The sequence below is a fragment of the Xenopus laevis genome, chromosome 4L, assembly GCF_017654675.1.
Source record: "Xenopus laevis strain J_2021 chromosome 4L, Xenopus_laevis_v10.1, whole genome shotgun sequence".
Lineage (NCBI taxonomy): Eukaryota > Metazoa > Chordata > Amphibia > Anura > Pipidae > Xenopus > Xenopus laevis.
In genome coordinates, this window is record NC_054377.1 from 152,089,081 (window position 1) to 152,114,238 (window position 25,158).

The 25,158-nt window shown below is 42.2% G+C and overlaps 1 protein-coding gene across 11 annotated transcripts in view; it reads right to left on the reverse strand.

Annotated features, from left to right (window-relative positions):
- Window positions 1-3,774: 3,774 nt before the first annotated feature.
- Window positions 3,775-25,158, reverse strand: part of cacna1d.L (calcium channel, voltage-dependent, L type, alpha 1D subunit L homeolog) — a 162,318-nt gene continuing 140,934 nt past the window's right edge. For 10 of the 11 annotated variants that reach the window (XM_041590973.1, XM_041590979.1, XM_041590980.1 and 7 more), the window contains 8 exons: window positions 16,962-17,081; window positions 16,172-16,533; window positions 14,293-14,319; window positions 12,340-12,486; window positions 11,940-12,103; window positions 10,106-10,227; window positions 8,639-8,959; window positions 3,775-5,724 (listed from right to left, as the gene is read on the reverse strand). In XM_041590973.1, coding sequence (XP_041446907.1) covers window positions 5,428-5,724; window positions 8,639-8,959; window positions 10,106-10,227; window positions 11,940-12,103; window positions 12,340-12,486; window positions 14,293-14,319; window positions 16,172-16,533; window positions 16,962-17,081 — 1,560 coding nt within the window. In that variant the 3' untranslated portion in view covers window positions 3,775-5,427. The remainder of the gene's footprint in view (window positions 5,725-8,638; window positions 8,960-10,105; window positions 10,228-11,939; window positions 12,104-12,339; window positions 12,487-14,292; window positions 14,320-16,171; window positions 16,534-16,961; window positions 17,082-25,158) is intronic. The other variant, XM_041590974.1, reaches the window with a different exon arrangement.

The following is a 25,158-nucleotide window of genomic DNA, read 5'->3' on the forward strand; positions in this document are numbered from 1 at the left end:
TTTGAATTCAGCCGAAACCTATTTGATCGAAAACTGAGCTATTCGACCCAAAAAAACTTCTACTTAATTTCGGTTGGTCTTTTCGAATTTCAAGTTTTTTCAATTTGAAATTTGACCCTTGATAAATATGCCCCTTAATGTTTATATGATTTTCTAGTAGACTTTAGGGGGGCATATTTATCAAGGGTCAAATTTCAAATTTGGAAAACTTCAAAATTCAAAAAGACCAACCGAAATTAAGTTGAAGCTTTTTTTTGACCGAATAGGTCAGTTTTCAATTGAATAATTCGGCTGAATTCAAATCGTACAAATGGAATTAATAGCGCATTCGATCGAATTCAATTCTAATTTTCTCCCCAAAAAAAAATTTGATTTTTCAAAGTCCACCAATTGACTCCAAATAGGTTCTAGGAGGTCCCCCATAGACTAAAACAGCAATTCGGCAGGTTTGAGATGGTGAATGGTCGAAGTCGGTTTTTTATAGAGACAGTACATGATAAATTGCGATATTCTAATTTTTTCAAATTCAAATCAAATTGGACGGTTCCCTAGTCGAAGTACACAAAAATTCAAAATTAATTTTTAAATAATTTTTTCAGTCTTCCTATTTAAGGCAACTCATGAAAGGGGTTGTTCGCCTTTAAATGAACTGTTAGGGGGTTATTTACTAAACTCTGAATGCAAAAATCACCAAAATTCGTGATTTTTTTATTATAATATTGAAAAATCAAATCACATTTTTCGGAATTAAACCCAGAGGATGGAAAAGACAGAATCTGAAAATCCGGCATCTCAGACCTGTCAAGGTTGCATATAAGTCAATGGGAGAAGTCTCAATGATATTTTGACGTGCGATGGGTTTTTCGCAATACCCTGAAGTTTTCGGGTGAAATTCAGAGTTTTCGGGTGAAAAATCCAAAAAAAAATTGAAAATTGGATGAAAAATCCCAAAAATTCAGGAAAAATCTGTTTTTTCTTGATTTTTTTCCCACAAACAATATTTTCAGTAAAGTGTATTAGTAAATAAGCCCAAATAAACCTGTGCGGATTTGGTTGGAGTTTTTTTCAGAAAATATTGATATAAATTCGGACTTTGATAAATAACCCCCTTAGTATGATGTAGAGAGGGATATTCTGAGATAATTTGCAATTGGTTTTCATTTTTTATTATTTGTGGTTTTTGACTTATTTAAACTTTCTCACATCTTTCCTAAGCAGAAGAACATCATCCTCTTTCTTTCTCCTGACAATTTCCTTGACTACTTGCTGGTCAGACTGGTGGGAAACTGACCAGCAGGTGGCGCTGTTGTAACAAAATTCATTCACATTATCAGCACATGTATCCCTTAAAGGGGAACTCCACACAAACATAACTTGAGCTTTTTGAAAAGTAAACATATTTTCAAGCAACTTTGCAATATACATCAATTAAACAATATACAGACTTTTCATGAATTTTACTGGTTTCTGACAGTTCCCTAAGCCCAGCCCCCTGCTCTCCTGCTGATCTGTCTGACTACTTTGCTGAGCTTTCTGACTACTGTTACTTTGTATCAACAGCATCTGTCCTCAGCCTGCATCCTCCAAACCCCACAATTCCCTGCACATGTGATTTCAATAAGGAACATCCCAGTGCAATGCATTGTGGGTTATGTAGTTCCTGCATGTTGTCTGTAAGTACAATGTGTAACATCAGTGTTTAGTCCCTCCTTCCCTGCCAGGATTTCAAATGATGCAGAAAGACCAATCGAAAAAAGACCAATCGATCGAATTTGAGTCGTACGAAGTAACAGCGCATTCGAACGAATTTGATTCAAAGTTTTTCCAAAAAATATAAACTTACGTTTTTCAAAGTCCACCAATTGACTCCAAATCGGTTCTAGGAGGTCCCCCATAGGCTAAAACAGCAATTCAGCAGCTTTTAGATGTCGAATGGTTGATGTTGAATTTTTAAAGAGACAGTACATGATAAATTTCGATATTCTCATTGTTTTCAAATTCGAATTTGGACTATTACCTAGTCAAAGTACACAAAAATTAGCTCAAAATTCTATTTTTTTTTCATTCAAATTTTCAGTTCGACCTTTGATAAATCTGCCCCTAAGAGATAAATAATGTCCAGCAGAATTTGGGAAGGAGAGTAAGTGCGGCTCTTTGTTTCATGGCAGAACTAATTAATATCTCTCTATTCCTCACATTTCTCACCTCAGTTGCACATACTGTTCCTCTGTAACTAAAGGGGAAGTAATGAATCATCCTACAAATGGGAAAAAACTGTATTTGAGATCTTGTGATGCAACTTGTGAAACCTCGGGGGTGATAGTATATTTATTCAAATCTCCCCGCATTGCCTTCCCGATCAGTCTCTGTACAATCAGAAAATAAATCCAGGACAAGGGAAGCCAAAATAAAATGTTTGTGTTTGACTGAAGTTTTATTTTTGATTTGAACTGATTTGAACTTTCTGGAATGAACCGTCTCCATTTACTCACCAGTAACAGAAGCTGCAGTTAATGAAGGTGCGACCCCCCCATCGTCCCCTCTTTCTGCTGCCAGAGGTAGTTTATTAAAGGAAACGAATGGCTGTTAATCACTTACATACAGACAATTATAATTAGAAATCACCTCATCCACCTTCTTGTATTTCTATAAAGATTCAGTTGTTGACACTGAGACAAAGGAAAAGAGGAACCATAAGAGAAGTAGAGAACAAAAGGCCCCAAGAATAATGCAAATCATTATATTTCTAAAGCAGTGCCATCCAACATATATTATACTGCCTCCATCTTATCCTACTGCCTCCATCTTGTCCTACTGTCTCCATCTTGCCCTACTGTCTCCATCTTGTCCTACTGTCTCCATCTTGTCCTACTGTCTCCATCTTGTCCTACTGTCTCCATCTTGTCCTACTGTCTCCATCTTGTCCTACTGTCTCCATCTTGTCCTACTGTCTCCATCTTGTCCTACTGTCTCCATCTTGTCCTACTGTCTTCATCTTGCCCTACTGTCTCCATCTTGTCCTACTGTCTCCATCTTGTCCTACTGTCTCCATCTTGTCCTACTGTCTCCATCTTGCCCTACTGTCTCCATCTTGTCCTACTGTCTCCATCTTCAGGGCCGGATTTACATAGAGGGCACCCCTAGGCCCACTGCCGTTCGTCGCCCCTCTCCCCTCCCCTTTATTCGTGCAAATTTTCATCATCAATGGGGAAATTTAAAAAAATATTGTATCTCCAGCGCATCCCCAGTGTTTTTGAACCAAAGTGGGTGTGGTTGGGCATCATGCCGCCCCCCTAAAATCCTGCTGCCCTAGGCCCGGGCCTAGGTGGCCTTTCCACAAATCCGGGCCTGTCCATCTTACCCTACTGTCTCCATCTTGCCCTACTGTCTTCATTTTGTCCTACTGTCTCCATCTTGCTCTACTGTCTCCATCTTGTCCTACTGTCTTCATCTTGTCCTACTGTCTCCATCTTGTCCTACTGTCTCCATCTTGCCCTACTGTCTCCATCTTGCCCCACTGTCTCCATCTTGTCCTACTGTCTCCATCTTGTCCTACTGTCTCCATTGTGTCCTACTGTCTCCATCTTGCCCTCCTGTCTCCATCTTGCCCTACTGTCTCCATCTTGCCCCACTGTCTCCATCTTGTCCTACTGTCTCCATCTTGCCCTACTGTCTCCATTGTGTCCTACTGTCTCCATCTTACCCTACTGTCTCCATCTTGTCCTACTGTCTCCATCTTGCCCTACTGTCTCCATCTTGTCCTACTGTCTCCATCTTGTCCTACTGTCTCCATCTTGCCCCACTGTGTCTTTCTTGCCCTGCTGTCTCCATCTTGTCCTACTGTCTCCAGGGGATCCTGTCAGAGCAGCAGAAGAAGCAGAATTGCTACAGCCCCATTTCAAGTCTTTAGGACCAGCAGCGTGAGCCCCTCCCCAATGAATATTACAGATGATATTTGACCAATCATATTGATCCATAAAGACATGTTGTGGGTGCGAGCCCTTAAACATATCAGTGAAGTGATGGGTTTTATGTTTTTATTGAACTTTTAGGAAAACAAATAATTATTTCCGAATTATCCAAACCTCAAGGGCCATTAGCGCACACCTCTGGTGGATGGCGGTTGCACCTTACGTACATAAGGACGTTTGTACCGCCCGACTGGAATGTTAGAAGTAAAATCTCCGTTAGATATGCAAAAATACCGGCTCCTCTAGTGAAGGAAACATGACATTTCTTATATATATTTAACTTTTCAGGAAAACGTAGAATTAAAAAAATCAGTGAATCAGTGAATTTCAATAAAATCATTTTTTTGGTAAAATTAGAAAGTTTCACAGCTAACTGGCAAATAAAAAAAAGCACTCGTTAATAATTCATTAATCATTATCTGTAATATTTGCATATCTGGAAAGATCATTAGACATAAAATATTTCTCTTACAAAATCTTTAGCGACGCGCCTCCCTCTGATCGGAAACCCGGGACGTTCCCCCCCCCCCAACCCCCTAGAATTTCCAGAATAAACAAAAAAAATAATCTTTTTGAATTTTTTTTCTCAATACGACATGAGAACCCATAAATATTGCTCAAGGTCCCTGAAACGACACGTGGATTACAAAATATAGAACATCTCTTTACAAATACAAAGTGTCGTCTGTACAGGAATCGAGGGCGGCCCTTAGCGACTAATAGAGTTCACCCGTTCCAAGTGCGGTTATTCCAGTGTTTTTTATAAAAGATTTGCCCTAATGGAGACTCTTTGAGCGGCAGAAGACAATGAAGACTATGCAAATAGTATCGTTGCTATAGTAATATATTCCCCGGAAGGAACCATCCTGAATGGAGCTTTTGATTCCTAGTGTAGATGCTCAATATCAGTTGGAGACCCCAGTTCCAGGCCGAGGATTCACCATGGGGTTTGATTGCTCATGGTGCAAGTGTACAGTAGCTGCCCTATGGGTGAGGAGACCCAACATTCCTGCGCTCTCTGACCTCCTGACGCCCCAACACCCGACACTCAACAGTTGCATTGCAATGTGCCCAAGACCTCTCTCTCTCTCTCGCTCTCTTGAGTGGATTTGGTGAGGTTCCTGATATGATATTTATGGCAGTGGTAACAACATTTTGATTGTCATCACCAAATTTCACTGATCCCTTCTCATGCCGCTTCATTCATCCCTGGGGTATATTGTACAGCCGCAATCCTCAAACCCCACCTCACTCCCTTCCAACCTCAAGCCTTGAAATTCACAGCCAGGATGGAATGAGGATCTGGTGACCTTCCATTGGTGCTTTTGATCCCCGTGTCCTCACCAAGCCAACAGCTTCTTCCAGGTGGGACAACATGGAGTCTTCAGTGCCGAGCGTCAGCTGATTGTCAGGCACTTCCTGGAGTGAAACAATCCCAAAACCATTTCAGTCAATACTATAACGTTGTGATACAGATCATCTCATCGGCTAAGTCTTCTTCATATCTACTAGGTTCTGGCTCTTCATCACTGTAGCCCGGCCCATATTCCTGAAGTTCATAGTCTGTCCTGCTTAGTATAGGAAACATTTCGCCCCCTGCTGACCCGTTGCGGATGCTGCCGTTGAGGAGGTTGCTCGCTGCGCTTTCCATCTCGTCGATAGTCATGTCACAAGCGTCTGCGATCTCATGTTTTGTGGCCGATACAAACTTGGGGTCCTTGGCGTAACGTCCTAGGCCTTCGGAAATAAGAACCTGAAACAGACAGAGGTGGGGTCAAAACCTGGGAGGCACAGGAAGCACAGAAGTTGGGGTAGGATTTTAGGGGGAGCAGAGAGCTGCATGGATACGGTTAAGTGGATATGGATGAAAGGATGAACGTGATGGGCGTGTGTCTTTCTTCAACCTAACTTACTGTGTTACTATGATACTTTGCTACTATGTTACTATGATACTTACTTTGATACTGTGTTACTATGATATTATGTTACTATGATAATATGTTATTATGATACTATTTCAGTATGATATATTTTACTATGTTACTATATTACTATGATACTATGTTACTGTGATACTGTGTTACTATGTTACAATGATACTATGTTACCATCATACTTACTTTGATACTGTGTCACTGTGTTACTATGATACTAGGTTACTGTGATACTATGCTAATATGATATTATGTTACTATGATAATATGTTATTATGATACTATTTCACTATGATATATTTTACTATGTTACTGTGTTACTATGATACTATGTTACTATATTATGTTAATATGATACTGTGTTACTATGTTACTGTGTTACTATGATACTGTGTTACTATGTTACTGTGTTACTATGATACTATGTTACTGTGTTACTATGATACTATGTTACTGTGATACTATGTTACTATATTATGTTACTATCATATTATGTTACTATGATCCTGTGTTACTGTGTTACTATGTTACTATGATACTGTGTTACTATGTTACTATGTTACTGTGTTACTATGCAGAATGAGGTACATATCCTCCATCTTTATTCAGGCTAAACTTCCCCCCCCTTGGGTCAGCTCATCCCTCAAAACATTATCAAATGGGAGAACCCCACATAACCATGACATTTAGGGATCGAGATAATAAGATTTAAATTGACACTTTCTGTCCTTGGCACCTGCGGGGCTGCCATGGTGACTGGCAGAGGCTGCTGGGAAATAGACAAGGTTCAAGCACTGTCAGGCACTGCCCTCCCCCGCCAGCCAATAGGATCTGTTAAAGCCTCTCCTCTATTGGATAAAGAATTTAACCCTACAGGTACACAATACTATTTCTCTCAGTAACCTTCGTATTAAAGGAAAACTATACCCCAAAATTAATAATAAAGCAACTGATTTGATTTTATCAAATCAGTTGATTTGAGTTTATCTCAAATAAGTGACATATTAAGGAATCTTACTAAACTGGAATATATATTTAAGTAAATATTGTATTTTACATCTCTTGCCTTGAACCACCATTTTGTGATGGTCTGTGTGCTGCCTCAGAGATCACCTGACCAGAAATACTGCAGCTCTAACTGTAACAGGAAGAGATCAGCTGACCAGAAATACTGCAGCTCTAACTGTAACAGGAAGAGATCACCTGACCAAAAATACTGCAGCTCTAACTGTAACAGGAAGAGATCACCTGACCAGAAATATTGCAGCTCTAACTGTAACAGGAAGAGATCACCTGACCAGAAATATTGCAGCTCTAACTGTAACAGGAAGAGATCACCTGACCAGAAATACTGCAGCTCTAATTGTAACAGGAAGAGATCACCGGACCAGAAATACTGCAGCTCTAATTGTAACAGGAAGAGATCACCTGACCAGAAATACTGCAGCTCTAACTGTAACAGGAAGAGATCACCTGACCAGAAATACTGCAGCTCTAACTGTAACAGGAAGAGATCACCTGACCAAAAATACTGCAGCTCTAACTGTAACAGGAAGAGATCACCTGACCAGAAATACTGCAGCTCTAACTGTAACAGGAAGCGATCACCTGACCAGAAATACTGCAGCTCTAACTGTAACAGGAAGAGATCACCTGACCAGAAATACTGCAGCTATAACTGTAACAGGAAGAGATCACCTGACCAGAAATACTGCAGCTCTAACTGTAACAGGAAGAGATCACCTGACCAGAAATACTGCAGCTCTAACTGTAACAGGAAGAGATCACCTGACTAGAAATACTGTAGCTTTAACTGTAACAGGAAGAGATCACCTGACCAAAAATACTGCAGCTCTAACTGTAACAGGAAGCGATCACCTGACCAGAAATACTGCAGCTCTAACTGTAACAGGAAGAGATCACCTGACTAGAAATACTGCAGCTCTCACTGTAACAGGAAGAGATCACCTGACCAGAAATAATACAGCTCTAACTGTAACAGGAAGAGATCACCTGACCAGAAATACTGCAGCTCTAACTGTAACAGGAAGAGATCACCTGACCAGAAATACTGCAGCTCTAACTGTAACAGGAAGAGATCACCTGACCAGAAATACTGCAGCTCTAACTGTAACAGGAAGAGATCACCTGACCAGAAATACTGCAGCTCTAACTGTAACAGGAAGAGATCACCTGACTAGAAATACTGCAGCTTTAACTGTAACAGGAAGAGATCACCTGACCAAAAATACTGCAGCTCTAACTGTAACAGGAAGAGATCACCTGACCAGAAATACTGCAGCTCTAACTGTAACAGGAAGAAGTGTGGAAGCAAAAGACAGAACTCTGTCTGTTAATTGGCTCATGTGACCTAACATGTATGGTTTGTTGATATGTTTGTGTGCACAGTGAATTGTACGATCCCAGGGGGCGGGCCTTATTTTTTTAAATGGCAGTTTTCTATTTATGATTACCCAATGGCAAATGCTACTAGAAAAGTACATGAAGCAGGGTTTTACATATGAGCGGTTATATGCAATATCTTTATATATATATATATATATATATAGACCTATACTGTTTGGGGTATAGTTTTCTTTTAATATAGCCCCCCAGGTCCCAAATGCAGATGAAACAGGTTTATTGATGCATCTGGTGCACAGGAGACGCTGTTCCTTTAAATGGAACCCGTGTGCCACATACATGGAATTAAAAGAACATCACGTGACTCACCGCTTCTACGAGACTGTCTGCGCTTCTCTGCTTGTCGCCGAGTTTGTTGTGGCCGTCGCTGGGCACGGTCAGACTGGAGGGGGCAAATGTCCGGTATGAGGCGTCACTATCGTCCGTGTACCAGGAGCTTCTCTGCAGGGAGGGGAGGCTGCCGTTCATCTGCTCCTTGGATTCAGCTCGGTCGACGCGGATGAGGGGGGTGTAGAAAGGGGTGCGGTCCCTGTTGTTTGGGGTGCCTGGGGGCGTGGCCCATGATCTTGTAGAGCGACACGGAGAATGCTTCTGGGCTTTGCTGGAATCTAAACCTGCCACTGCCATGATCTGGGACAGGGAAATGCTTGTGTTAGTACATATGCTTTAGTACATAAGCCCCTGTCATACCGAGTCCTGTTGTTAATGGGATATTTACAATATTATTATCCCCTGTATGTAATAAAAGGCATTAAGTTTGCCCAGGAGCAGTAACCCATAGCAACCAATTAGATATTAGCTTTTAAACAGGTGACCGGTAAATGCTGCCTGCTGATTGGTTGCTATGGGTTATTATTATTAACATGTATTTATATAGCGCCAACATATTGCGTAGCACAAGGGCAGTAACAGGGTTACTGCCCCTGTGCCTTTTATTACACAACCCCTTATACAGTATATTATATGTAATGATACAGCCACTGCCCTTACTGAGCTGCCAAGCGGCCTAATAACTGGGGGTGAGTCTCTGTCTATTGACCCAACCCTGGAATTCCATAGAGGGGGCAGTAGCTACAGGGTCCCCCAGTCCCAATATTCATCAGGCGAGACAGATAGAGGGGTGCTCAGTGCAACTATGTGGTGGTGCAGCGTTAGGACTTGGGCACAACTGTTAGTAAGATGTAGAGAGGGATATTCTGAGACAATTTGCAATTGGTTTTCATTTTTTATTATTTGTGGTTTTCGACGTATTTAGCTTTTTATTCAGCAGCTCTCCAGTTTGTAATTTCAGCCATTTGGTTGCTAGGGTCTGAATTGCCCTAGCAACCATGCATTGATTTGAATAAGAGACTGGAATATGAATAGGAGAGGCCTGAATAGAAAGATGAGGAATAAAAAGTAACAATAACATTACATTTGTAGCCTTACAGAGCATTTGTTTTTTTAGATGGGGTCAGTGACCCCCATTTGAAAGCTGGAAAGATTCAGAAGAAGGGAAATAATTAAAAATCTATATAAATTAAAGATAAATAAAGACCAATTGAAGAACTGCTTAAAATTAGTCATTCTGTGACATACTAAAACTTAACGTAAAGGCAAACTATCCCTTTAATGGAAAGCCTAAATACACACAGCTGAGCATGGGATTTAGAGCCAGTGCACTAGAGGCTGCAGAGATAAAGGTACAGGACACAATTATACGGCGCTGGGTGGCTCAGGGGTGCCAATAAGATTTGCAGTCGGGGCCAGTAAAAGCCACAGTATGTCGTACACTACCTGTTGCTGCATCAGGTGTAAGGGCAAAGCAGTGCGTTGGTGCAACGGCGGAGACATCGGGACTTCATCTTGGCTGCTCTGTCGGCGCAGACATTCGAAATTAAAGGACGATCTTCTGTTTGCTACAAACAAAGGAAACAACAGACCAATCAGAAATACTTATATATATTAACAAGAGCTGCAATCTATTGGGCGAATCCTGATCATAAGTAGTGATGAGTGAATCGGCCCCGTTTCAGTTCATTTGTGAAACTGCAAAAAAATTTGCGAAACTGCGAAATTTCACAGTACGCATTGAAGTCAATGGGCGTTTTTGTGGGTGACAATTTTTCTCACTCCAAATACATTAATGTCTATGGGTGTTTTTTCCTATGGCGACTTTTTTCACCAAATGCATTAGGGCAAAGACACACGGGCAGATTTGGGGAGATTAGTCGCCTGGCAACAAATCTCCTCTTTTTCGGGGCGACTAATCTCCCCAAACTGCCGGCTAGAATGTAAATCACCAGCGGGATGGCAATTGGAGCGTTTCGTTTTCCAAAGTCACCCGAAAATGCCTCACGTGGAAACTATGGGCGACTTCAGAAAACGAAGTGCTCCAAGTGCCTTCCCGCTGGCAATTTACCTTCTAGCCGCCAGTTTGGGGAGATTAGTCGCCTTGAAGAAGAGGAGATTTGTTGCTGGGCGACTAATCTCCCCAGATCTGCCCATGTGTCTCTGTCCTTAAAGACAATGGGCGTTTTTTTCTTATGGCGACTTTTTTCACCAAATACATTAAAGTCAATGGACGTTTTTTCTTATGGCGACTTTTTTGTCCAAATGCATTAAAGTCAATGGGAGTTTTTTCTTATGGGTGTTTTTACTTATGGCTACTTTTTGCATTGAAGTCAATGGGCGTTATTTCTTATGGCGACTTTTTTCACCAAATGCATTAAAGTCAATGGACGTTTTTTCTTATGGGTGTTTTTTCTTATGGCGACTTTTTTCACCAAATGCATTAAAGTCAATGGACGTTTTTTCTTATGGGTGTTTTTTCTTATGGCGACTTTTTCCTCCAAATGCATTAAAGTCAATGGACGTTTTTTTTTATGGGCGTTTTTTCTTATGGCGACTTTTCCTCCAAATGCATTAAAGGAGAAGGAAAGCCCCAGGGCGCAAAACCCCTCTCCCCCTCCCGTGTATTGCCCCCCCTCCCTCCTCCCCCCTGGCCTACCCCTCCCGCTGGGCAAATGCCCCTAACTTGTTACTCACCCCTCTGCGCAGGTCCTGTCCACGGAGTTCACAGTCGCCATCTTCTCCCACGCGTGTCTTCTTCCTGCTCTGACCGGCGTCTTCTGGCGCATGCGCAGTAGGAACAGGTACCGGTACAGCTCTATTGCGCATGCGCCGAATGTCACGAAGTGAAATCGGAAAACTTCGTGACATTCGGCGCATGCGCAATAGAGCTGTACCGGTACCTGTTCCTACTGCGCATGCGCCAGAAGACGCCGGTCAGAGCAGGAAGAAGACGCGCGTGGGAGGAAATGGCGACTGTGAACTCCGTGGACAGGACCTGCGCAGAAGGGTAAGTAACAAGTTAGGGGCATTTGCCCAGCGGGAGGGGTAGGCCAGGGGGGAGGAGGGAGGGGGGCAATACACGGGAGGGGGGGAGGGGTTTTGCGCCCTGGGGCTTTCCTTCTCCTTTAAAGTCAATGCATTTAGAGAATCCATGGCTGGCAAATAAATTTGCTGATCACTAGTCAAAGGCATTTAATACAAAAGGGCATTTTCTGACTTAGGGGACCCCACCCCCCGATGTTCCTCTCACATGCTGGGAGTACCGACTGTCACTCACATGGAGGGGTCGCGGGGAGTAGCCGTCTCCTTGGTGATCGTCGGGATTCGTAGTATATCTGGGAATCTTCCTCTTCAAAACAACTATGCGGGTGGTGATATCCCTGGGGTCTCTCGTGGTCCAGATCATTCGCCTGGTACAGCGCCGGCTCCTCATACATTTGCCTGAGGACATAGAAACAAACAGATCCTCAGAGACCCCAAAACTGTCCTTATGGGGTGTCTCTGCAGTGCTGGGGGTTCTGGAGACTACGGGAAGATAATATTCGATTTCCTTAGTGGAAATAAGAGGGATATTCAGAATGGAGCCTGTAGGCACTTGTGGAAAGGACAGTGAAGAACAACTAAACTAATGAAGGGAATAAATGAAACAAAAAGTGTAACATGAAGTGATTGGGCACCTGTTCCCCGACAGCATTCTGTCCTCCTCATAATACTCATCCCCGCTGTAATATTCCGCTTCATCCATGTACGGGTCTTCTCCGTAGTCTGGAAAGTCGGGATCTTCACGGAAGATAACTGGCACGTTCCTCTCTCCGGACTCAGACCTGAAGCCATTGCAGTAAATACATTACACGGAGCTCACTCTCTATTCTAAAGGCCAAATAAACCCACTTGGATTTATGTCTCTGTAGCTTTTATCAATTGCTGCTCATAACTGTGCCACATGCACGAGATTTAATCAGACAGGAAATAAAATTACTTTTATAATAAACAGACCCTGTAATTGAATATCCATGAGCTTCTGCATCTCTAGCTGCCTGCTGGGACACGACACGATACAAGATGACAGTTTGTTTCTGTGTATCCTCAAATAATCTCATATATACAGATGGGACATCTAACTGCCAAGCTCTTGTGTCTTTAGATATCTCTCTGTACAGACTATGAGCAAATTTAGGGGCTGTTCCTCCTGAATTGTGCTTAGTACAGGGAATACCTATGCTGCCATAGTTTTATGGGATCTCTCTGTACAGACTATGAGCAAACTTAGGGACTGTTCCTGCTGAATTGTGCTTAGTACAGGGGAATACCTATGCTGCCATAGTTTTATGGGATCTCTGTACAGACTATGAGCAAACTTAGGGGACTGTTCCTGCTGAATTGTGCTTAGTACAGAGGAATACCTATGCTGCCATAGTTTTATGGGATCTCTCTGTACAGACTATGAGCAAACTTAGGGGACTGTTCCTGCTGAATTGTGCTTAGTACAGGGGATACCTATGCTGCCATAGTTTTATGGGATCTCTGTACAGACTATGAGAAAATTTAGGGGACTGTTCCTGCTGAATTGTGCTTAGTACAGGGGAATACCTATGCTGCCATAGTTTTATGGGATCTCTCTGTACAGACTATGAGCAAACTTAGGGGACTGTTCCTGCTGAATTGTGCTTAGTACAGGGAATACCTATGCTGCCATAGTTTTATGGGATCTCTCTGTACAGACTATGAGCAAACTTAGGGACTGTTCCTGCTGAATTGTGCTTAGTACAGGGAATACCTATGCTGCCATAGTTTTATGGGATCTCTCTGTACAGACTATGAGCAAACTTAGGGACTGTTCCTGCTGAATTGTGCTTAGTACAGGGAATACCTATGTGCCATAGTTTTATGGGATCTCTCTGTACAGACTATGAGCAAACATAGGGACTGTTCCTGCTGAATTGTGCTTAGTACAGGGGAATACCTATGCTGCCATAGTTTTATGGGATCTCTCTGTACAGACTATGAGCAAACTTAGGGACTGTTCCTGCTGAATTGTGCTTAGTACATTGGGCACTTTCTCAAGGCTACAAGTAGAAGAATCAGTAGAAGATTTAAAGCAGACGGGGGAACAAAAGAAAAGTAAAATTATACATTTTCTATTGAGGGATTGAGGTTGAGAAGTTGAAGATCAGACCAGTGAATGTTACAGTAAGTTGAAGGGTTCAGAGTCAATACAGTTATTTTGGCACACAGATCATGCTCTTTGATTGGTTATAGCTGACTGTAAGCCTTTCTGTCCAGTGCTCTGATTGGCTACAGCTCCACTCCAGGCAGATCAGCAGAATAAAGCCATTCCAGTAGTGCAGGTCACATGCATCATGCACAACCCCACAGATATTCCCAAAAATAGGAGTTGGAAGAATTGTTCTTACATAATGCGAAAAAGGCAAAGTTGTCCTTTAAATTGTGGCACAGAACAGCCCAATAAGGAGGGTTCAGTATATAGAGAGTCAGAGGCGCATTCTTGAAGAGGGAGGGGAACAAGCACATGCGACACATGCAGCAGCGCATGCAGCACACACACACGCATGTAATAACTACGGCAGTGGCATATATGTATGGCGTGTAACATGCACCCACTCACGTACCTAATATGAGATTCATAATAGCGAGTCCTATCCAGCGCAGCCATACAAATATGGGGAGATGCATTAGACGTTAGATATCTGCCAGTTATTACACAGTTACTCAGCACCTGCACTTGTTATACCAGCGACGGGCACCAAATTCCTTATTTATGAAGTGATGGAACCGACCCCTCCCCCCAAACAGATCAAATTAACAAATATGTAACACAGATGGAGCCACACTGGCCACGCCCACAACAATATTCACACAGAGGGGCCGAATTAAAGGAGAACTATTGCAAAAACAAAATTTAAAATAAGCTTCATCATAAGAAATTTTCAAAATACAAACAATTAAATGTACCATTTCAGAAATAATCAAGTTTATGTTCACTATTCCTCTCTCAGCATCTGTTTCTCTTCATTCTCTCTTCATGCAGCATTTGGGTGTCACATATTCACTGACAGTTACATCCAATATATCTTATAGGGGGCTCCTTTTGCCTAGAAGATGTATTAGAGGTCACTCTATTAAACTCACCAGACATCATGTCTCTCTACATGCAGGATTTGTGCAAAAGGCAGTTATTTTGTTAGATTTTGTTTGTACTGGAATCAGTTATTTGAGTGAGCTCTAATTCATCTGCTAGGAAAGGAGCCCCCCTATAAGATATATTGGATCTAACTGTCAGTGAATATCTGACACCCAACTGCTGCATGAAGACAAAATGAAGAGAAACAGATGCTGAGAGAGGGATAGTGAAGATAAACTTGATTATGTCAGAGACGATGCAGAATATTTAATTGATTGTCTTACAAAGTTTCTTATTTCAGGATGCTGCAGTTTATATTAAATTTTCATTTTCGTGATAGTTCCCCTTTCACATGCCCAGAGCAGCCAATCAGCAATTAGATTTCAGAAAGCAAAAGTAAAGATCTGATTGGCTGCTCGGAGAACCATCACTGGTAATGTTTCACTTGTTACACAGCATGATAAATAGACCCCTTATTAAGTTGGCCATAGACACACAGATCCTATCGTACGAATCGAGGATTCGTACGATTTTCGGAACGTGTGTGGCGAGTGCCGACATCTTTCGCCCGGCGGAGATCGGTCGTTTGGTCAGGTTTGATTTTGACCCGACTGATCCCGCCGGAGCCCATGTCACATGGCACACAGATTACCCCCAATATAGCCATGCTCGTTAATGGCATATTGGGGAAAGATCCGCTCGTTTGGCGATGTTGCCAAACGAGCGGATCTTTGCGTCTATGGCCACCTTTAGTCTTCAAAAGACAAATGTGTTCCTCAGCCAATCAGATCAGCTGCTCAACATCATATGTAAATGAGCCCTAGTCAGAAACTGATATGGAATGCAACTGCCATGTCCTACTCAGTGCCAGCTGGCTGTGCATTAGGGGCTAAGTAGAGGCATTCTGCTGATAATGGTGGGATATATATATATATATATATATAGTGGGATATATAGTGAGATATATATATACTGTATAGTGGGATATATAGTGAGATATATATATATATAGTGGGATATATAGTGATATATATATATATATATATATATATATATAGTGGGATATATAGTGATATATATATATAGTGGGATATATATAGTGGGATATATATACTGGGATATATATAGTGGGATATATATATAGTGGGATATATATATAGTGGGATATATAGTGAGATATATATATATATATAGTGGGATATATATATAGTGGGATATATACTGAGATATATATATATAGTGGGATATATAGTGGGATACATATAGTGGGATAAACATATAGTGGGATATATATATAGTGGGATACATATAGTTAGATATATCATTACTACTTCAATGCTTTATAAATATTTGTGTTGATTTTTTACCTTTTAATACTCGATTTCCTGTTTTTTTCGTGGTCGTTCCCGGGGTGGGAGTAGCCGCCATTCTCAGACGGGTGCTGGTGGGTGGAGAGGCCGGAGTTCTTGCCATTGGGGGGTTTGGAGACGTTGGCATTGTTGAGATTGGCATTGGTGGAGTTGGACACGACTTTCCCCGGGTGCTTGTGGTAGTTGTGTTGCACAGAATTGCCGGTATGTGAGTAATTGGACTTGTCCGTATCACTCGTGGAATGGTCGGAGGGTCTCTGGACATGGAGCGGCCGCCGGGTGGTGTTGGTCTGCTGGGAGGAGTCGCTTCTGTCGGAGGTCATGTGATTGACGTGGTTTCCAAACAGCCCCCCGTTTCTCTGTGAATGAAAATTTCTAATAATTACAGGTCTCCACAACACAAGGGGGAGGGGAAATTCCTTGGTATCATGTGACTTTCTACTTCCCTTCCGCCAAACACACAGCAGTGCTGACTTGCTTTATGGCTGGGATTCAGGGAACAGCACCAGAATGAGAGTAACATTTATTTATAAGGCAAAACCAGTTCTGCTTTCTATCTGTCCCTCGTATCTGCCCCTAAATGTGATTTTATTTCTACTTAGAATAAAAACGATGTGCTATACAAACCTTCCCAACATGGCCTGTGTGCCCAGCTATAAAGATATTTCTTTTTTGCTTAATTCATTTGATATTTAAATACAATATTCTTGGCAGTCGATACATTCTGGGCGAGTCCCTAACACGTCATTCATTAATATTTCAGAATAAGAGAATTCCATATCATTACTCTGTATATATCTTCCTCTTCCTCCAAGTGATTGTTCTGCTCCGGCTCCTCATCCTGGAGGTCACATGAGATTGCTCGGCGGATTTCAGGTCCAATATCATGTAGAGTTCTCAGTCCGGCCTGTACAATAGCGATACATCAGAGTCAACATTAGCTCAGCTGAAAATATACCATTCCTAAGCATTACAGATATCAGATCTCACCATCAGCATAGGAAGGGGTTCTTTACTGTAAGGACAGTCAGGTTATGGGATTCCCTACCAAGAGAGGGGGAATGAGTGATTTATTGGTGGTGAGGAAAGGAGATCTTACCATCAGCATAGGAAGGGGTTCTTTACTGTAAGGGCAGTCAGGTTATGGGATTCCCTACCAAGAGAGAGGGAATGAGTGATTCATTGGTGTGGAGGAAAGGAGATCTCACCATCAGCATAGGAAGGGGTTCTTTACTGTAAGGACAGTCAGGTTATGGGATTCCCTACCAAGAGAGGGGGAATGAGTGATTTATTGGTGGTGAGGAAAGGAGATCTCACCATCAGCATAGGAAGGGGTTCTTTACTGTAAGGGCAGTCAGGTTATGGGATTCCCTACCAAGAGAGAGGGAATGAGTGATTCATTGGTGTGGAGGAAAGGAGATCTCACCATCAGCATAGGAAGGGGTTCTTTACTGTAAGGACAGTCAGGTTATGGGATTCCCTACCAAGAGAGGGGAATGAGTGATTCATTGGTGGGGAGGAAAGGAGATCTCACCATCAGCATAGGAAGGGGTTCTTTACTGTAAGGGCAGTCAGGTTATGGGATTCCCTACCAAGAGAGGGGGAATGAGTGATTCATTGGTGGGGAGGAAAGGAGATTTCACCATCAGCATAGGAAGGGGTTCTTTACTGTAAGGACAGTCAGGTTATGGGATTCCCTACCAAGAGAGAGGGGAATGAGTGATTCATTGGTGGGGAGGAAAGGAGATCTCACCATCAGCATAGGAAGGGGGATTCCATATCTAGGAATAGTTACAAATTGGGCAATAATTGAGGACTAGGGGAATGTGACTGCTATTTTGGGGTTAGGAAGTAATGGAGGTGGAAGGATGAATCTGTTCCTCTGGATCAGTTTGTAGAGTATTTTGGATGGACGTGTATATTATGGGGGAGACAATAAGTAGACATGAGTATAAGTGCAAAGATAGAAGGTGAATTATAATGAATAATAACTTTATTGGAAGATGTCCCTCATAACATTCTATACAATTCCCTCCTGTGTAAATGGGCCCTACATCCCCCACAGTAACACGTCATTATATGGAGAAGAGGCGGAGCTAATAAATCCCTTAAAGGTATACTGACACTAAATAAAACTACTTTTTAAAATATGTCTATAATATAGTTCATGTTTATTGCTGATTTTGTAATTGTTTCCTAATCCTGACTGTCTCTTATCAGCTTCTATGACAGATGTGATGTCACTTTCTGCTTGATGATTTCCCCCGACCCCTAAGCTTAGCTCCTCCCCAGCAGCCCAGAGCCCACTGAGCATGTGCAGTGCCACTGACTCACAAGAGATGTCTAACAAGATCAGGAGATGGGGGGCTGCTGGGGAAGGGCTGGATCATTACTGTTATAGGGCGGCTGAACCTCTAGGCTGGTATAGTAAATTCAGTATATAAAATACAGCATTTCCAGGCACATTATTGTTTAGGCTTTAGTTGTTCTTTAATGCTTCCAACCCAAACTGCCAGAACATGGAGCCAGAATTACACACTCAGATGGGATTCTCATTGGAGGATTATCCTGCATATTAATGACATCACCGACCCTGGAGAGAAGGGGAAACATTCTATTGATCATTATGGATTTATTTGCTGTATTACAGCCCTCAGTATGAATTAAATGTGTGAGATTTATAGTTCAGCAACAACCAAGAAAGTGTTGTCCAGCAGCAGAGCTTTTATTCCCATATGCTCCGCTCAATACGTTTAAAGGAGTTTTCTACTCACTTCATTTTTACTGCTCCACCTTGTGGCACAATAAGAAATAACACAAAAGTGACTCCGACACCCTAATGTTGCCTCAGGGTTGTGGGACGTTCTGTCATTCACTATCTGTTATTATCATTTCATTTATACACCAGCCCAATACTGCAGTTGTGCATCAATCACATTGGCACCTAAAGTGCAACTCATTCCTCCTGCCCAGGCCGTTCATACACTACCCCCCCTTCTCTCACACTACCACCCACTCTTAACAGCACCCTAACACTCTGTTTCCCTGTGATCCCTGATAATCCAACCCTGTACCAATAGCAACGTGACAAACTGGCCTCTTCTTCCGACCCCAGTCCTGGCAATTACTATCCTCCACAGAACCCCTCAGTGACTTCTAATATCCTTATCATTTACAGTAGGGGGTACATTATCCCTTATAATACATGAGTGATACTCAGAGTTCCCTGTATAACTCAGCCTGCAGCCTTGTGTCTTTATATGGTCACAGAACAACCCCTCAGTGACTTCTAATATCCTTATCATTTACAGTAGGGGGGTACATTATCCCTTATAATACATGAGTGATACTCAGAGTTCCCTGTATAACTCAGCCTGCAGCCTTGTGCCTTTATATGGTCACAGAACAACCCCTCAGTGACTTCTAATATCCTTATCATTTACAGTAGGGGGTACATTATCCCTTATAATACATGAGTGATACTCAGAGTTCCCTGTATAACTCAGCCTGCAGCCTTGTGTCTTTATATGGTCACAGAACAACCCCTCAGTGACTTCTAATATCCTTATCATTTACAGTAGGGGGTACATTATCCCTTATAATACATGAGTGATACTCAGAGTTCCCTGTATAACTCAGCCTGCAGCCTTGTGCCTTTATATGGTCACAGAACAACCCCTCAGTGACTTCTAATATCCTTATCATTTACAGTAGGGGGTACATTATCCCTTATAATACATGAGTGATACTCAGAGTTCCCTGTATAACTCAGCCTGCAGCCTTGTGCCTTTATATGGTCACAGAACAATCCCTCAGTGACTTCTAATATCCTTATCATTTACAGTAGGGGGTACATTATCCCTTATAATACATGAGTGATACTCAGAGTTCCCTGTATAATTCAGCCTGCAGCCTTGTGCCTTTATATGGTCACAGAACAACCCCTCAGTGACTTCTAATATCCTTATCATTTACAGTAGGGGGCCTTAATTTCTTACTAATTTAAAGAGGTTGTTCACCTTTAAATTAACTGTTAGTATAATGTAGAGAGGGATATTCTGAGACAATTTACAGTTGGTTTTCATTTTTTATTATGTGTGGTTTTTGTTATTTAGCTTTTTATTCAGCAGCTCTCCAGTTTGCAATTTCAGCCATCTGGTTGCTGGGGTCCAAATTCCCCTAGCAACCATGCACTGATATGAATAAGAGACTGGAATATGAATAGGAGAGGCCTGAATGGAAAAATGAGGACTAAAAAGTAACAATAACAATAGATTTATAGCCTTACAGAGCATTTGTTTTTTAGATGGGGGTCAGTGACCCCTATTTGAAAGCTGGAAAGAGTCAGAAGAAGAAGGCAAATAATTCTAAAATGATTAAAAAATAAATAATGAGGACCAATTGAAGAGTTGCTTAGAATTGGCTATTCTGTAACATACAAAAATGTAGCTGTAAAGGGAACCACCCCTTTAAGGTAAATCAGACACAGTAAAGTGAAGGGAACCATCTGTCAGTTCCATATTCACTGCAGTTATTTCATATTGAGCATTATTTATTATCATTATTTATTATTATTATTATTATTTATTACCATTATTATTTATTTATTCTATATTTTACCACCATTCCTTTGTGTTCTAGGCTTTCTGGTCATGAATTTTCCTTTAGCCTGAGTGCTGATTTCTGTGCCTCCTCCCTGGGCCCTAGCAGTGAATGTTGGGGGGCTATTCTGCACCCTGGAGCCCCCCGGAACCCAAGCATTTCATTATGCAGTAAACGTGAGGACACAGCTATTTGATATATACAATACTATATATATATATATTACTCCTTCTGCCTGGCCCAGCTGCCACCACCTCTAGGAGCCGCAGTGTCATATGAGCAACACCAAATACATCCCCAGAAAGCGAATATTTGTTCCAGAATTCTTACTTTTAGCTCCCAGGCTGACACTCTATTCCAATGCCAACGTGCCTGGTACATTTATGAATATGGTCAATATAACATCATTGCTCAGAATGGGGGGTTACCCCTGTAGGAAGGATTAAAGAGCCTCAGGATCAGTTTTGTAAGAGAATTAGTTGGGTTTAAATCAGTTTTAAGGCCAATCTCTGCCCCTCCAGTGAGTTTGAAATTGAAAAATTAAAACCCAGTTACGATTTCAAATTTCACAGCAAATTCCCAGACCCAGGAGAGGAGGTGATGGGGCCAAAGTATTATTAACATGTGAGGCGGGTTGGATTAGAGAGTTGGGAAACCTAATGCCCCGACGTCTGAATAAAGAATATGAGTTAAATCCTTTAATAGAATTATGGCAGTTTCAAAAAGTTTTTATATATGTTTTTTAATGTGGTATTTACTTTGTTTTATCTTCTAGTGGCCACTAAAGAATGTGCAAGTGAAGCAACTAAAGCTAAGTTAGCCTTTATGTTATAGATAAATGTAACATTGTATATAATGTGGAACTGAGGGGGATGTGATTTTAATACAAATTATCTTGGTATATTATAACCAATAGATCAGCAGCCCATTAACCCCCCCCCTGAGTAAATGAGCCCCATGGGCAGCAAATGTCAATATGAGGCTTAAATCTGCCCCCCCCCCCGGGATCATCTGTATCATTTGCACTGAGTGTAGAAGTGGGACATTGGGACATTTTATCAGCAATTGCTTTTTATTTTGGGGACCCTCCGCTGTCCTGATCCCCCAGAACAGGAGTCTTTGTCCCCCTTTACACCCAATATTCCCCCCTACTTACTAACTGCCCCCCTTATTACCCCGGAACAGTGACTTGAATTTTGTATTTATGTCTTTTTGTCTTTTCTCTTTGTATCAATTCTTCCTGATTTATTTTATTATAAAACTCAATAAGGACCAATTTCAAACTGTTACATGACATACAATCCCCTCCCCCGAGTCATTACTGAAACAAATGAGATAAAAGTGGCCCCAATACTGAGCCCTGTGGGACCCCCCTAATAACCCTCATCCAGCTAAATATTGTCCCACTGACCCCCCCTGTACCTGATCCTGTAGCCCCCGACCTGTCCCTGTTACTAATGGCAACAGTCACTTATACACCTTCATTTATTTGTCTAATTCTCTCACAATTCAAATAGATTCCTTCTACTGCACCCCCACAACACGACTACTGCACCCCAATATCCCACTACTGCACCCCACTGTCCCACTACTGCACCCCACTGTCCCACTACTGTACCCCACTGTCTGACTACTGCACCCCCCACTGTCCGACTACTGCACCCCCCACTGTCCCACTACTGCACCCCACTGTCCCACTACTGCACCCCACTGTCCCACTACTGCACCCCACTGTCCCACTACTGCACCCCACTGTCCCACTACTGCACCCCAATGTCTGACTACTGCACCCCCACTGTCCGACTACTGCACCCCCACCTTCCCACTACTGCACCCCACTGTCCCACTACTGCACCCCACTGTCTGACCACTGCACCCCCACTGTCCCACTACTGCACCCCCCACTGTCTGACTACTGCACCCCACTGTCCCACTACTGCACCCCAATGTCTGACTACTGCACCCCCACTGTCCGACTACTGCACCCCCACCTTCCCACTACTGCACCCCACTGTCCCACTACTGCACCCCACTGTCTGACCACTGCACCCCCACTGTCCCACTACTGCACCCCCCACTGTCCCACTACTGCACCCCCCACTGTCCGACTACTGCACCCCAATGTCCCACTACTGCACCCCCTACTGTCCCACTACTGCACCCCACTGTCCCACTACTGCACCCCAATGTCTGACTACTGCACCCCCACTGTCCGACTACTGCACCCCCACCTTCCCACTACTGCACCCCACTGCCCCACTACTGCACCCCACTGTCTGACCACTGCACCCCACTGTCCCACTACTGCACCCAACTGTCTGACTACTGCACCCCCACTGTCCCACTACTGCACCCCACTGCCCCACTACTGCACCCCACTGTCTGACCACTGCACCCCACTGTCCCACTACTGCACCCAACTGTCTGACCACTGCACACCCACTGTCCCACTACTGCACCCCACTGCCCCACTACTGCACCCCACTGTCTGACCACTGCACACCCACTGTCCCACTACTGCACCCCCACTGTCTCCTTCATCACAGAAAGCAATTACAATTGTCTGACATGATATTTCTCCCATGAAAAGGCAAAGCTGTAAATCTCAATAACTCCTGTAACAACATGTAGAACTATAGAACTTCTGTACTGACAACTATAAAGCTCCACTAGTCCACTGCCAGAATGTATAGTTATATAATTCCTATACTAATATATATATTCAGTATATAACTCCTATTCCAATATACAGTGAGATGCAAAAGTTTGGACACCCCTGGCCAAATAACATATTAAGGCACAGTTACATTTTATTTCAACAACTTAGTATATAACTTAGGGTATAGTAACTGGGGCAGGTGCAATTTTCTGGACCCCTCTAGTGATAAACATTGTTTTTGTAGATCAGGTATTGCAGGTCTAACCGTCACTAGGAGCCGTCGCCTGATGACAGTTGCAGCGTTCAATAAATCTCTCACCCACCAAACTATGAGAAAATGTGGGAGTCAGGGCTGATTTATTGGGGTGTCAAAACACCTGCCCCAATTCCTATGCTGTACAGCTGGTGAAATAAAGTGCATTAATATTTCCCAATATCTTATTCCTGCAATAGTTGTGCTCTACTTTCCACTTACACAATGAACTAAATGTCATTGGGGGGGTGCCCAAACTTTTGCACACTCACTCTATCTCTAAGTCTAAGTCTAATTTAAACATTTTTAAAATAATTTTCTCTGTAATGACAAGACACTTGTACTAGCAACTGAGCTGCATGAATCCATTATTGGAGGCAAAACCTGTTATCCACAATGCTCAGGACCTGTTTTTTTTTCTGTAATTTGGATCTCGATACATTAAGTCTACTCAAAAGTATTTGAAATAAACACAATAGGCTGGTTTTGCCTCCAATAAGGAGCTGGGATCAAGTACAAGGTAAAGGTGATTATCCAGAAACCTATTATCCATAAAGCTCCAGAAATAGCATCACCCATAGATTCCATTTTATCCAAATAATCCAAATTTGTAAAACTGATTTCCTTTTTCTGTGTAATAATAAAACAGTCGCTTGTACTTGATCCCAACTAAGATATAATTAATCCTTATTGGAAGCAAAACCAGCCTATTGGGTTTATTTCATGTTTATATGATTTTCTAGTAGACTTAAGGCATGAAGATCCAAATTACGGAAAGATACGTTATCCAGAAAACCCCAGGTCCCGAGCATTCTGGATAACGGATCCCATACCTGTGCCGTTTTATTATTACAGAGAAAAAGAAATATTAAAATTCTGAATTGTTTGATTAAAATGAAGTCTGTGGGGAACTGACTTCCTGTAATTTGGAGCTTTCTGGATGACAGGCTTCTGGATGATGGATCCCATATCTGTATTTTGTACAGTGATCCAAATTACAAAAAAAAAAACCTTATACAGAAAACCCAGGTCCCATTCCAGATAAAACCTCCACCAATAAATAAATCTATATGACTCTTATTGCAGTATATAAAACTATAGAATGCCTATAATAAACAGCTACAGTATATACTGCCTTTGCCATTATAAACGCTATAATATACCATATATACATATAACTCTGCTAGAAATATATAAATCTGTACATGGAGAGAGAGAGCCCAGAGTCCTATATATATATATATATATATATATATATATATATATATATATGTATATAACAGGCAAGCAAGAGAATCAGCAGTCGGACAGGGAAGGCAGAGACAGACACACAGAGAAACCTACGCTGTAGCAGTGTACATAGGAGAGAAAGCAGTCGAGTGTTGATGCCCCGGAGCGTCTCTGTTCCATGGAGTCTGTGTCGGAGCTCGGCTGTTGGCAACTGTCAGGGAAGCGCACGACTACTTTGTG